Below are 13,208 nucleotides of genomic sequence, written 5' to 3' on the forward strand. Positions count from 1 at the left end.
GAATGGACTGAGACATCTGGGGAGTCTCGGAATGGTGGCACGACCTGCAGTTCCTCTCCCCTTTCCTTTGGAGAGCGCCTCCTCTTGAGATGCGATGGGAATGGCCGGGAATTTTTTCGCCGACCAAGCAGGGAAAGGATCCTCATCTCGACTACGAGGCGGAAACGCAGCTCCTCTGGATGTGGCAGGGACCCTCGCTGCTTCCTCTTGAGTGGAGACGGGTATGTCGGGAACTTCTTGAGTTGCAGCACTGACTGTGAAAGACTCTTTGGAAGTTCCAGAGGTCACGTTGATTAGCCCGAGACACCTCAGTGGAACGGGCCTCATCTCGCCTGGAGGGGAGAACCTCCTGGATTTTCTCGAGTTGCGGCAGGTGCTCTCGACTTACGATGGGGACCTCAGGGACACGATCTGGTGGCCTCAGGAAAGGCCAGGCCCGCATGAGAGTTACGGGGGCCTCTAGGGATTCCTCTCCCATCGATGCCGCGGGGCCCAAGAACTTGTGTGGGAGTCGGGCAGGAAGCTGCAGGCCACCAGAGCAGGTCCCTGAGGTCCCTGGTTAAGTCCAGCAGCCCAGGCGCCAAGGCAAGAAAATCCGGAGGTTTCTCCCCTTCCAGGCGAGATGAGCCCATTTCCGCTGAGGCGTCTCGAGGCTAATCACACCTAACCTTCTGGAACTTCCAAAGGGTCCTTCACACCCTTGCTGCAACTCAAGATATTCCCCGACATACCTGTCTCCACACAGACGGACCACGAGGGTCCCGCCCACATCCAGAGGAGCCCCGTTTCCGCCTCGCAGCTCGAGATGAGGGTTACTTTTCCTTTTCGTTCGCGAAAGAATACCCGGCGTTCCCGAAGCAAACTCAAGACGAGGTGCTCTCCACAGGAAAGAGGCGAGAGGAACTCCAGGGTCGTGCCACCATTCCAAGAGTCCCCCAGATGTCTCAGTCCATTCCAGGGAAACCTGTTTTCCCTGGAACTGCTCGACTTTCAAGCTGAGGATCGACTCACACCACGTGGCACATGGAACAGCCCTATGGGAAAGCCTCGTGGAAAGACTCATGGGAAAGCGCTCGAGGGAAAGCCACAGATCCCTTGATCCACGCGAAGGGAAGCGTGACACTGCTGCTACAGCTCGGAGGGAAAGCGGCACGTGCATGGCCCCAATCGAGAGACGACTGACTCCCTGGGAGACTCCAGAAGTACCCCAAGATCCATGTCAGCACTGGAGAGGAATCCTCAGTTCCGCCACGACTCCACACAATTTCTTACGCCCGCATCGACAGGAGAGGAATCCCGAGAGCCCCAAGCAACTCGCATAGGGACTGCCTTTCCTGAGGCCACCAGAGCGGTCCCTGAGGTCCCCATCGTAAGTCGAGAGCACCTGCCGCAACTCGAGAAAATCAGGAGGTTCTCCCCTCCAGGCGAGATGAGGCCATTTCCGCTGAAGCGTCTCGAAGCTAATCACACCTAACCTCTGGAACTTCCAAAGGGTCCTTCACACCCTTGCTGCAACTCAAGAAGTTCCCCGACATACCCGTTCTCCACTCGAGAGGAAGCACCGAGGGTCCCGCCCACATCCAGAGGAGCCCCGTTTTCCCTCTAGCTCGGAGAGAATCCTTTCCCTCGTTTTCAGAAAATTTCCGGGTTCACATCTCAACTCAAGAGGAGACGCTCTTCACAGGAAAAGCGACAGGAACCCAGTGCGTGTCACCATTCCAGAGTCCCCCAGATGTCTCAGTCCATTCAGAAGAACCTTTTTCCCTGCACTGCCTCGACTTTCACGCGAGGATCGACTCACACCACGCGTGGCACGTGGGACAGCCCTGTGGGAAAGCCTGGTGGTGAAGCCTCATGGGAAAGCCTCAAGGGAAAGCCACAGATCCCTTGATCCACACGAAGGGAAGCGTGACACTGCTGCTACAGCTCGGGAGGAAAGCGCACGTGCATGCTCCCACTCGAGACGCAGACTGACTCCCCTGGGGAGACTCCAGAAATATCCCAAGATCCATGTCAGCACTGAGAGAAGAAGCCTCAGGTTCCGGCACCGATTCCACGCAAGGTCTTAGGCCCCGGCATCGACGGGAGAGGAATCCCGAGAGGCCCCCGAGCAACTCGCATGGGGACTGGCCTTTTCCTGAGGCCACCAGAGAGGGTCCCTGAGGTCCCCGTCGTAAGTCAGAGCACCTGCCGCAACTCGAGAAAATCCAGGAGCTTCTCCCCTCCAGGCGAGATGAGGCCCATTTCCGCTGAGGCTTCTCGAGACTAACCACACCTAACCTCTGGAACTTCCAAAGGGTCCTTCACCCCTTGCTGCAACTCAAGAAGTTCTCCCGACATACCCGTCTCCACTCGAGAGGAAGCACGGAGAGTCCCACCCACATCCAGAGGAGCCCCGTTTCTGCCTCATAGCTCCAGAGGAGGGATCCTTTCCGTGCGTGGTCGGAAAAGAATTTCCGCTGTGAGTGAAAGTCACTCAGTTGTGTCCGCCTCTTCGGGACCCCATGGCTGTAGCCTGCCAGGCCCCTGTGTCCCTGGAGTTTCTCCCGACCAGAATACGGGAGTGGGTAGCCTCTCCATTCTCTACCAAGACCTTCCCAACCCAGGGATCAAACTGGACTCTCCTGCATTGCCAGTGGATTCTTTACCAGCTGAAGAAGTGAAAGCTGCTCAGTCGTGTCTGACTATTTGCGATCCCATGGACTTGCTCTAACCAGCCAGGTTCCACTGTCCATGGGATTCTCGAGGCAAGAATACTGGAGTGGGTTGCTTTGCCCTTCAACAGAGGATCTTCCTGATCCAGGGATGGAACCTGGGTCTCCAGCATGCCAGGTGATTATTTACATCTCAGCCAGCAGGGATGCCTTTAGCACCTGAGTTACCAGGGAATTCCTACCCTCAGATGCAGATCCAAGTGTTGATTGGTAACCCACCTCAACATTTCTAGACATGAACGTTAAGTGAATGTAGAAGTTGTCACCTGAGAACGACCCAGATAATTCATGAGACTGCTAAGAGTTTTTTGCTTGGACAAGAGAAAATTCTTCCACTGAATAAAATTTCCAGCATGGTGGAGAGCAAATCGATTTGTACTCAGTTACTTTCCAAAAAGTGCTTCTCATTTAAGTCATGGATACAGGCACAAAGATAGTCAGCAAATAGGAGGCACGTAAGTCAAAGGATGCTATGACCACATAAGGTCCTCCCAGTGTTTCAGGGATCCTTGGTACTTCACTGGTGCCGTGACCGTGAGGATGATGGTGGTGATGGACCTGATGGTGATAAATTGGTTGGCTCTTATTTTCCTAAACTCTTTTTAAATTTTTTGATGTTAATAAGGTAATTTTGAGACGAGTCCTTTCTCACCCACCCAGTGAATGAGGTTCATGTGGACCTAATGCTGGGCTTGCAGTAGGGCTTCATATGGTAAAATAAATCCCCGCTTCATATGCTCTCCCAGCCCCCAGGGAATAGGAAGGAGATGCAGATAGGAAACTCTCTCTTTTCTATCACAAGAGATCAATCGAAATCTGCCTACTAAAGGTACCCTTGATCCCTGTCAGCTTTTGCTCACAGTATTTCACCAGCTACCCTATTGTCGTCACTTACCTACACCTCCTGTCTGCACTTGAGAGCCTAGCCCGTTGGATCTACCCTCCCCGAAACCATTCTGATTGTCCTAATGTTCTCAGCTAAGCAGATGCCTTTATTTACAGAGGGAGAAAGGCCCCAACCAAGGGAAGAGATTAGACAGAGGCTGATAGACCAGAATTTAATATCTGGGAGAATTCAGGGCTCAGCTCTCAGTCTAAGGTGGCAAGTCTCTGTCGATTAGTGTGGTGGTGGAACACACGTGGGCAAACTTGCTCAAAGAGAGAGATTCTATCAAGCAGAGGTGAGAAAGCTTACTTTTACTGGCACAGTAGCATGGCAGTAGGTGGGGTTCTCAGGCGCTGGGATTAGGGCTGGGGGCGGGGGCCAGGCTGTGAGGTGGCGAGGGGTGAGGCCAGGGCTAGATGAAGGTGAGGCGAGTAGAAGCCGGGAGGCCGCAGCTCTCCTTGTGCTCCTCAAACAGTTGCTCCAGAGCCTTCATGTAGAGCCTGTGATAGTGGTCCACCTGCTCCTCGGTGGGCTGCGGGCACTGGGGCACCAGGATGGGGCGGCCCACTGCAGGGACAGGGGGACACAGGTCGGGGAGGGGCCTCGGCTGCATGCGCAGCTGATAGTGGCCTTCTTCCTTGCACACAGGCGCTCACCCACAGTGGTGATGGGTCTGGCGAGGGGCAGCAGGCCCCAGGACTTGGCTGAGAAGAGACCACGGCCCCAGAAGATACAAGGACTGCAGCTCAGGAGCTTCTTGATGGTGACTTGGAGCAGATGCTGCCAGGAGTCTGGGGCAAAAGCCTTAACTCTGAAGATGTCATTCTCCCCAAAGGAGTACACGGGCACCAGGGAGGCGCTGGGAAGGGAGGGGTAAGAGAGAAAATGGCTGGGCACATCAGGGGCTCCAGGAGCCCTCCCAAACTCCTCCCCCATAGGTTCCCACTTTCCTAGGCATTAGCAGCAAATGATGGTTCTACAAGAAAGATCTGGATGAAGGGATTTTCTTTCTTAAGCCCAGTGTGTCCTGGACCTTCTCATATTTATTTTCTCACACAGTCTCAACTACAACGTGGTGGCAAGGCGGGCCTTAGCTCTGTTTCACAAGTAAGAGGTGTGCAAGGTCTTGCCTGTGAGGGGGCATCATAAAAGAATGGGAGCCGAGGGCATAGGAGCCCCCAGGGTCCAGCGCTTCGCGCTGGGATCCCGTCTCTCTCTGCGTGGGAGGAAGCCTGGGGAATGGGCACCAGGGCTGGGCACAGAGCAACACCCAAGGTCTGCCTAGAGTGCCCTCTAGAGGTGGGCGCGGTGGAAGCGCTGGGGACACACCGCCCGCCTCCAGGGAGCCGAAGTGTACAGAGAGTGGGTAGACGGCCACACACGGTGAGGTTCTGACCACTGAAGGCAGCCCCGGCTGGGCCCCCGCTCACCCGTGCCTCAGTGCCAGGCGGACGAAGCCTTTCCGATTCCGGAGAGTGAGGCAGTGCTCCCCCGGGACGGCATACAGGGCCTCATTGGCCCCTCCGACAACGATGACCACAGCCCTGCCCAGCTGAGATTGAGACAGAACATAATCCAGGCTCTGACGGTTCACAGAACAGGCTCCTGTGGGCATGAGGAGGTTGAGGGACAGTTGGTACCCCCTCACTGGCTCCATTGTCCCTCTGCTGTTCCTTTGGCACACTGAATATTCGACATCATCCCATTCTCTCCGAATTCCCTACCCCGTGCCCCCGTCCACGTGTCCCACAGTGCCTCTCCCAGCAAGGATGCAGGACGCTTGGGGCCAAGCCACCCCCGACCCCCATTGTGAACCAGGCCAAGTCAAGCCAAGTGCCTGGGGTGGGTGGTGACCGGGGGTCACTCTGGCCAGACTGGGGTGGGGTCACCCTCTGTCACTCAGCTCAAACTCACCACAGGACAGAAAGTACTCTCGATGGCCTGGCAGGTACAAGAGACAATTCAACACGGCCATTGAGAATCGAAGCCCTGGGAAGAGCTGCGAGAGGCCAGTGCCCTCCGTGGCAAAGTTTACAGACGGATCCGACGGCTATGACCCCATGTGGGTGGGATCCTAGAACGTAGTTCCTGTCTGGGGGCAGCTCTGCTGTCTTCACCAGCTGTGGCGGCAGGGGGCAGGATGAGGGCAAGAAAACAGAGAAGGCAAGAGCCCAGCTGAAAGGGCGTCCCTCCCCACCAAGATCTTGAGAGCTCAGGATAAGATGGGGCCAAAGGCACGAGGGTCCAGTCTGGAACACCATCCCACCCCCTGCCCCGTTACCTGAACGTAAGCAGCCAGAGGTGAGAATCCATCATGGGGAGGAGAGAGGAGGAGGGAGGTAAGGGAGCGGGAGGAGTGGAGCATCCTTTGGAGGGTGACCTGTTACCTTAAGGGGGAAATAATCGCTCAGGTGTTTCCAAGCACTCCAGTTCTTCAACCACTGATAACGCCTTCCACCTTGGGCAGAGAGATAAGGGGGGCAGAATCACTGCAGACACCATTTATCACCTCCTTCTACCCAGGCCCTTGTTTTTGCTGTTTATTGCTAACTGGTGTCTCTCTGTGACCCCATGGACTGCAGCATGCCAGCCTTCCCTGTCCTTCACTATTTCCCAGAGGTTGCTCAAACTCATGTCCCCCGAGTCCATGATGCCATCCAGCCATCTCGTCCTCTGTCACCCCCTCCTCCTCCTGCCCTTGTTTAGCACTCACCTTGCTGGGGTGTGTCCCAGTCCAGGAATAACCATACCAAGTAGAGAAGAGAGAGATACCAGAGCGAGGTGAAGAGGAGGAGGAAGCCAGCAAGGGAAAAGAAAAGGCCTGGGGAATGGTGAGAAAGGAAAACGATTTAGATTGTGATTTTGCAGTGACTTCTCCCCTCTCCCCTCTCCCCTCACCAGTGAGATCGTTGCCTGTCTCCCTGCTAGACTTTGACACGTCCCTCCCTTTGCCCTGGGCTTCCCTGGCAGCTCAGCTGGTAAAGAATCTGCCTGCAATGCAGGAGACCTGGGTTCGATTCCTGGGTTGGGAAGATCCCCTGGAGAAGGAAATAGCAACCCACTCCAGTATTCTTGCCTGGAGAATCCCATGGACAGAGGAGCCTGGCGGGCTACAGTCCATGGGGTCGCAAGAGTCAGGCACGACTTAGCGACTAAACCATCCCTTTGCCCTGGGCTTCCCTAGTGGCTCAGATGGTAAAGTATCTGTCTGCAATGCAGGAGACCCAGGTTCAATCCTTGAGTCGGGAAGATCCCCTGGAGAAGAAAACGGCAGCTCACTCCAGTATTCTTGCCTGGAAAATCCTATGGACAGAGGAGCCTTGTAGACTACAGTCCGTGGGGTAGGGAAGAGTGGGACAGGACTGAGAGACCTCACGTCCCTCCCTTTGCCCTGGTGGTCCAGTAGGGGGTGCTCCAGCCTTCCTCCCTCTACCTTCCCCTTTTGCCACCTTCCCAGCTGGACCCCTGCCTGGCTCCCCTTACCCAGGAAGCAGAAACAGAGCACATATTGGTAGGTGCTCAGTACTTCTAACCACTGTTTCTTTAGGGTTTTCTCGCTGGGGGTGGGTGGTGGGGTGGTGGAGACTCCCAGGTGCTCCCCTTCAGCCATCAGGGCTCCCAAACCAGGAAAAATGTGATGAAGGCTTTGGTTGGAGCGCAAGAAATCTTTCTGGTCTGAGTGGCCAAGCACTTGGAGCGTCCCAGGATTGCTTGCAGGGGGCTGTGTGTGTGGGGAGACTCTCATCAGAGCCCCAGAAGTCTCCAGTCCGCTCTCACTTATGAACTTCTCCAGTGGGTTGGACTGGGCTGGTCCCTTCTTGCGACTGGGAGATGGCCTAGGGGCCATGCCCTGGAGGCCCAGCCCTCGGTGCATTAGAAATCATTGTGGGCGGGAGTGCTTCTTTTTGCAGAAGAAGCCAGAGAGCCCACCGACTGGGTCCCAGCCCTGATTCTTCCTGGACGAGCACACTCTAGTGTTTGTGAGTCTGGGAGTGTCTGGGCCACTTGGACGGAGAAGGCAATGGCGATCTACTCCAGTAGTCTTGCCTGGAAAATCCCATGGACGGAGGAGCCTGGTAGGCTTCATGGGGTCACGAAGAGTCGGACACTTCCTGAGCGACTTCACTTTCACTTTTCACATTCATGCATTGGAGAAGGAAATGGCAACCCACTCCAGTGTTCTTGCCTGCAGAATCCCAGAGACGGCGGAGCCTGGTGGGCTACTGTCTGTGCGGTCACACAGAGTCGGACACGACTGAAGCGACTTAGCAGCAGTAGCAGCAGCAGCAGGCCACTCGGAGGCGTTAATTAGCGCCGGTATCTCAACCCTGAGGAGAAACACACCAACACACAAGTTTATTCCCAGGTTGAATTTCAGTCGCCAGCCACACTCCTTCAGGGGCTGGAGGCTAACTTGATGAAGAGGAGGTATCCGTGGGCGGGGACATGGTAGCACGGGGTCTGATCTTGGAACAGCTGTGAGAGCCACTCAACTGAGACTGGAGACCCAGAGCAGCGCGTGCGCATGTGCTGAAGTACCCCTTCCACCCCGACAGCCCACACAGTTGTACCGGGATGGGGGCCCCGACTTTGGGCAGAAGAGGATCAAGAGGGGTGATCACTGAGATGCTTTGAGGTGCCCTTCCCTCTCAAGGGATCCAATGGGACAGAGTTTGGGGCTGGTGGGTTGGCCAAATGCCAGCCTGGGGGCGGGGCTGGCACTAAGTATTCAGGCCCCAACCTGAGACCTTCACCTCCCAACCATGCAGGGGCCTTGAGCCCGGGAGTGGGGTGTGGGCTAGGGAGCCTGGGAGCAGAGCAGGCAGAGGTTTCAGGTGTGGAAGGGCAGGAGGAGGCCCTGGGGCCTGGAACATTCGTAGAGCCACTCTCAGCAGCGGCCCAGTGTTTCCTGTCTTTCCACCTAGAACTCCGGTGCGTTCAGAAACTGTGGAAGGCCTCATTCTCCCCCAAAGAGAAGACTGGCACCGGGGAGGCTCTGGGGGCACAGGGGACTCCTGACTCCCGGGACCAAGAGGTGGGGCTCCTCCCCAGCAGCCTTGCCCCAGAGGCTAGGCCCGGCTACCAACGCCGCCCCCTCCGCCAAGTTGACAAATCCCTTCTGATTGCAGATCTGCAAGCTCAAGGATCTGCTCTGGGATCTGGGCATTGACTCCAGCTGGTCCCTGGGCTCTCTGGGCCAGAGGTCTGTGCCAGTGGGGCTTGCCTTATGGGTGTGTACCCTGAATAGCGGGGCTCCTGTTTAATCCCGGAGCCTGACCCTGAGGGGTAGAGGATGTGCAGGAGGCTTTAATCCCTAAGGAGTAGCTTAGGCCCCGGTGGAGAGACCTCTAGGGGCATGGCTTTTTCAGAAATGCTAAGAACTGGGGAGCCCGTCTATGAGAGAGTCCACTGGGCTGGGCACACCATCAGGTGGACTGGGGCTGGTCCTCACGATGACCATGGCCAGGTCAACAATGACCAGAGGGGGTGAACCAGCAGCTTTCAGGTCAAGGAAAGTGTTCTTTCTTGTTGTTGTTGAGCTCCGCCGTGCCCTGTGGGATTTTACTTCCTGACTAAGGACTGAACCAGGGCTCTAGGCATTGTGAACTCACAGTCCCGTCCATTGTACCACCTGGGAATTCCTGGATCATCACTTTTTAAAATAATTTTTTAATGAAAAGCACATTGGACTTCCTTGGCGGTCCAGCACTTGGGAATCTTCTTGGGAAGGCAGGAGGTATGGGTTCGATCCCTGGTCAGGGAAGATTCCACATGCCATGAGGCAACTAAGTCTACGTGCTACAACTACTTAGCTGGAGCCACAACTACTGAAACCTGAGCATTCTAGAGTCTGTTCTCAGCAACACGGAAGCCAGGGCCCGAGACGCACGTGCACCGCCAGTAGAGAGTAGCCCTGGCTTTGGGCAACTAGAGAAAGCCCGGCATGTAAAAGCAAGACCAATGCAGCTAAAAATAAAATAGAAGAAAATAAAATTTAAAAAGTATTGCAAATATTTCAAATTATGTGTTTATCATTGGCTGTGCTGGGTCTTTGTGGGTGTGCAAGGCCTTTCTCTGGTTGCAGCGAATGGGGCTACTCTGCCTTGCTGTGCATGGACTTCGCATTGTGGAGCCTTCTCTGCTTTCAGAATACAGGCCCTAGGCTCACGGCTTCAGTAGTTGTGGCTTCCAAGCTCAGGGGCTGCGGCTCCTGGTCCCCACAGAGATTCGGTCTCTGTGGCCTTTGGGCTTAGTTGGTCCTTGGCATCCTTAGCTGCTCCGTGGGATCCTCTCGGACCAGGGGCCCCATCTGCGTCCCCAGCACTGGCAGGCCGGTTCCCATCCACTGGATCACGTAAAGTCCCTCACGATATTGCACTGGGGCCACGCCTGTGATGATGATGGTGGTGGTGACGGACATGACAGTGATAAATTCATTGGCTCTTCTTTTGCCAAACGCTTTTAAAGTTTTTGATCCTAATAAGTTAGTTTTGCCAAGAGTCCCTTCTCACTGAGTGAATGAGGTCAGGTGGACCTAATGCTGGGCTTGCAGTAGGGCTTCATATGGTAAGATAAACCCCTGCATCACGTGAGCTCCCAGCCCCGAGGGAACAGGAAGGATGGGAGCAGAGGCAAAAGGAAGCCGTGTACTTAACTCTTTCTTTCCTATCACGAAGGCTCATTCCAACTCTCCCTTCCGAGAGGTACTCTTGATCCATGTCAGCTTTTGTTGACAGTATTTCACCACCTACCCTATTGTCTGCACCCACCTAATCCTGTCCACACTTCAGAGAATAGTTCTTCAGGGATCTACCTTCCCCAATACCATTCTAGGCCCTATAACTCTTAGCTAAGCAGATGCCTTTATTTAGAGGGAGAAAGGCCCAGCCAAGGGAAGAGATTAGGTGGAAGCCGAGAGAGCAGAATTCAGTCTCTGGGGGCAGAATTCAGGGCCCTGCTGTCAGTCTCTGGCAGCGAGTCTGTCTCGATCAGGTGGAGATGGAACCCACGTGGGCAGGCTCACGCCCAGAGAGACTCTATGAAGCAGTGGTGAGAGAACTGGCTCTTATTGGCACAGTAGCATGGCAGCTCGGGCACTGGGATCAGGGGCTGGGGGGGGGGGCCAGGAGTTGGGGAGGGGTGAGGCCAGGGCGAAGGTGAGGCGAGTAGAAGCCGGGAGGCTGCAGCTCTCCTGTGCTCCTCCAACAGTGCTCCACAGCCTTCATGTAGAGCACGTGATAGCAGTCCACCTGTTCCTCGGTGGGCTGCGGGCACTGGGGCACCGGGATGGGGTGGCCCACTGCAGGGACAGGGGCCACCGGGATGGGACGGCCCACTGCAGGGACAGGGGAACACAGGTCAGGGCATGAATCTCGGCTGCCCACTTTGCTCATAGTGGCCTTCTTCCCTGGAGCTGGTCACTTACCCACAGAGGCGATGAGTCTGGCCAAGGGCACCAGGCCCTAGGACTTGGCTGAGAAGAGACCGCAGCCCCAGAGGATGCAAGGAGAAAAGTACATGAGCTGCTTGAAGGTGGTCTGAAACAGATGCTGCCAGGAGTCTGGCGCAGGAGGCTTAACTGTGAAGGCTCCATTCTCGTAAATCCTAGGCCCTATAGCTGGATTTAGGTAACCAAAGGAGTACATGGGCACCTGAGTGAACCTGGGAAGACGGAGGCGAGAAGAGGACATCAGGGCCCCTAGGAACACCCCCAGATTATCCCCCATTGGTTACTACTTCCCAAGTCCATTTGAGGCAAAGAGAGTTCTACTAAGATAGATCTGGGAGACGGGAATTACATTTCTTAATGTAATGCAGGGCCTTCCTGTATATTTTTTCTGATACGGTCTCAGTTACAACGCGGTGGCCAGGGGAGCACTAACACTATTTCACAAGTGAATGAGTTTGGAAGGTCTTGCCTGCGAGGTTGTCGGGAAGAATTTCAACAGAGGGCACGTGAGCCCCAGGGTCCTGCGACCAGCACTGTCACCCTATCTCTCTTTCCGTGGGAGGAACCCGGAGAATGCACACCGGCGGCGGGCACAGAGAAACACCCAAGCTCTGCCAGGATCACCCTGTAGGTGGTCACGGTGGAAGCTCTGGGGACACACAGCCCACCTCCAGGGGGTGGGTGTGTAGGGATAGCGTGCAGATCCCCAGACACACCGTGAGGCTCTGACCACTGAAGGCAGCCCCGGCTGGGCCCCGGCTCACCCGTGCCTCAGTGCCAGGCGGACGAAGCCTTTATGATTCCAGGGAATGAGGCAGTGCTCCCCTGGAGGGCACACAGGGCCTCGAGTTCTCCCCCAGCCAGGATGACCACAGCCTGGCCGAGCTGGGGCTGGAACAGGATAAAATCCAGTCTCTGGTGGCTTGCAGAACATAGCCCTGGAGGAAAGAGGGGGTGCAAGCATTTTTCAGTCCCTTACTTGGCTCCCTATGCATTCACCCTACCTGTTGGCACAGGAAGGCTGAGATAACCATGCCTTTCTTTCCAAACTCCTTACCCCTGTGCCCCGTCAGCATGCCCTGCGCCTCTCCCTTTAAGGAGGCAGGACACTTGCTCCAAAGCTATCCTCTAAAGCCCACTGTGCGCCCAGCCCCTGTTCCCGTCAGGTTCCTGCTCCAGGTGGTGGTTGGGGGAACCTCTGATGGACAGGGGGTTAGTTTGCAGTTTCCCACTGAGCTGAAGACCCACCACAGCCCATCATGTCTTCGCGATAGACAGAAATGTAGAAGATGCCATTCATCATGCCTGACCAGGGCCAAAGCCCTGGGGTCAGGTGGGAGAATCCTGTGCTCTCAGTGCAGAAGTTACAGAAGGTTCTGATGCTGGTGGTCCCATGAGATGGGGAACCAGCAAGTAGTTCCCATTGGGGGCCAACTCTGTGGTGTTCCCCAGCTGTTGGAGGTGGAGAGGATGATAAGAAAGGAGTAGAGAAAGCAGGATACCAGCTGTAAAGAGTTCCCTCTACACTAACAGACTTCAGGGTTCAAGGTACAACAATGGGGTCAAGTGCACGAGGGTCCCCTCTGAAACACCATCGCAAAAGCTGCCCAGTGTGGGAACTTAGGCAGCCAGGGCTCACACTCCAGCATGGGGAGGGGTGAGGAGGTGAGGGCGGGAAGGGGAGAGGGAGGAGGAGAGCATCCCTTGGAGGGTGAACTGTGACCTTCAGTTCAGTCGCTCAGTCGTGTGTGACTCTTTGCAACCCCATGAATCGCAGCACGCCAGGCCTCCCTGTCCATCACCAACTCCCGGAGTTCACTCAAACTCACGTCCATCAAGTCGATGATGCCATCCAAGTATCTCATCCTTTGTCGTCCCCTTCTCCTCCTGCCCCCAATCCCTCCCAGCATCAGGGGCTTTTCCAATGAGTCAACTCTTTGCATGAGGTGGCCAAAGTACTGGAGGTTCAGCTTCAGCATCATTCCTTCCAAAGAAATCCCAGGGCTGATCTCCTTCAGAATGGACTGGCTGGATGTCCTTGCAGTCCTAGGGACTCTCAAGAGTCTTCTCCAACACCACAGTTCAAAAGCATCAATTCTTCACAGTCAGCTCACCTTTCATCACAGTCCAACTCTCACATCCATACATGACCACTGGG

General features: G+C 55.5%; 2 protein-coding genes and 1 long non-coding RNA gene across 3 annotated transcripts in view; 1 reads left to right on the forward strand and 2 right to left on the reverse strand.

Moving 5' to 3' along the window:
• LOC102181832 (NADPH--cytochrome P450 reductase) overlaps positions 1 to 13,208 on the forward strand; it is a gene marked incomplete in the record, with an annotated part of 1,163,480 nt that overhangs the window by 1,127,337 nt on the left and 22,935 nt on the right.
• LOC108633884 (2-acylglycerol O-acyltransferase 3-like) lies at positions 3,963 to 7,462 on the reverse strand. Its single transcript, XM_018040401.1, is given in 8 exon segments — positions 3,963 to 4,167; positions 4,257 to 4,459; positions 5,031 to 5,205; positions 5,515 to 5,632; positions 5,634 to 5,720; positions 5,988 to 6,058; positions 6,314 to 6,421; positions 7,084 to 7,462. Coding segments are annotated over 8 exon segments (1,281 nt in total). The 5' UTR covers positions 7,448 to 7,462; the 3' UTR covers positions 3,963 to 4,012.
• Positions 7,823 to 11,984, reverse strand: LOC102170770. The gene is made up of 3 exons (XR_001917251.1): positions 11,815 to 11,984; positions 11,027 to 11,262; positions 7,823 to 7,928 (listed from the first exon to the last, which is right to left on the reverse strand). It is a non-coding gene; the product is annotated as an uncharacterized LOC102170770 (long non-coding RNA).

Source organism: Capra hircus, chromosome 25, assembly GCF_001704415.2.
Source record: "Capra hircus breed San Clemente chromosome 25, ASM170441v1, whole genome shotgun sequence".
Lineage (NCBI taxonomy): Eukaryota > Metazoa > Chordata > Mammalia > Artiodactyla > Bovidae > Capra > Capra hircus.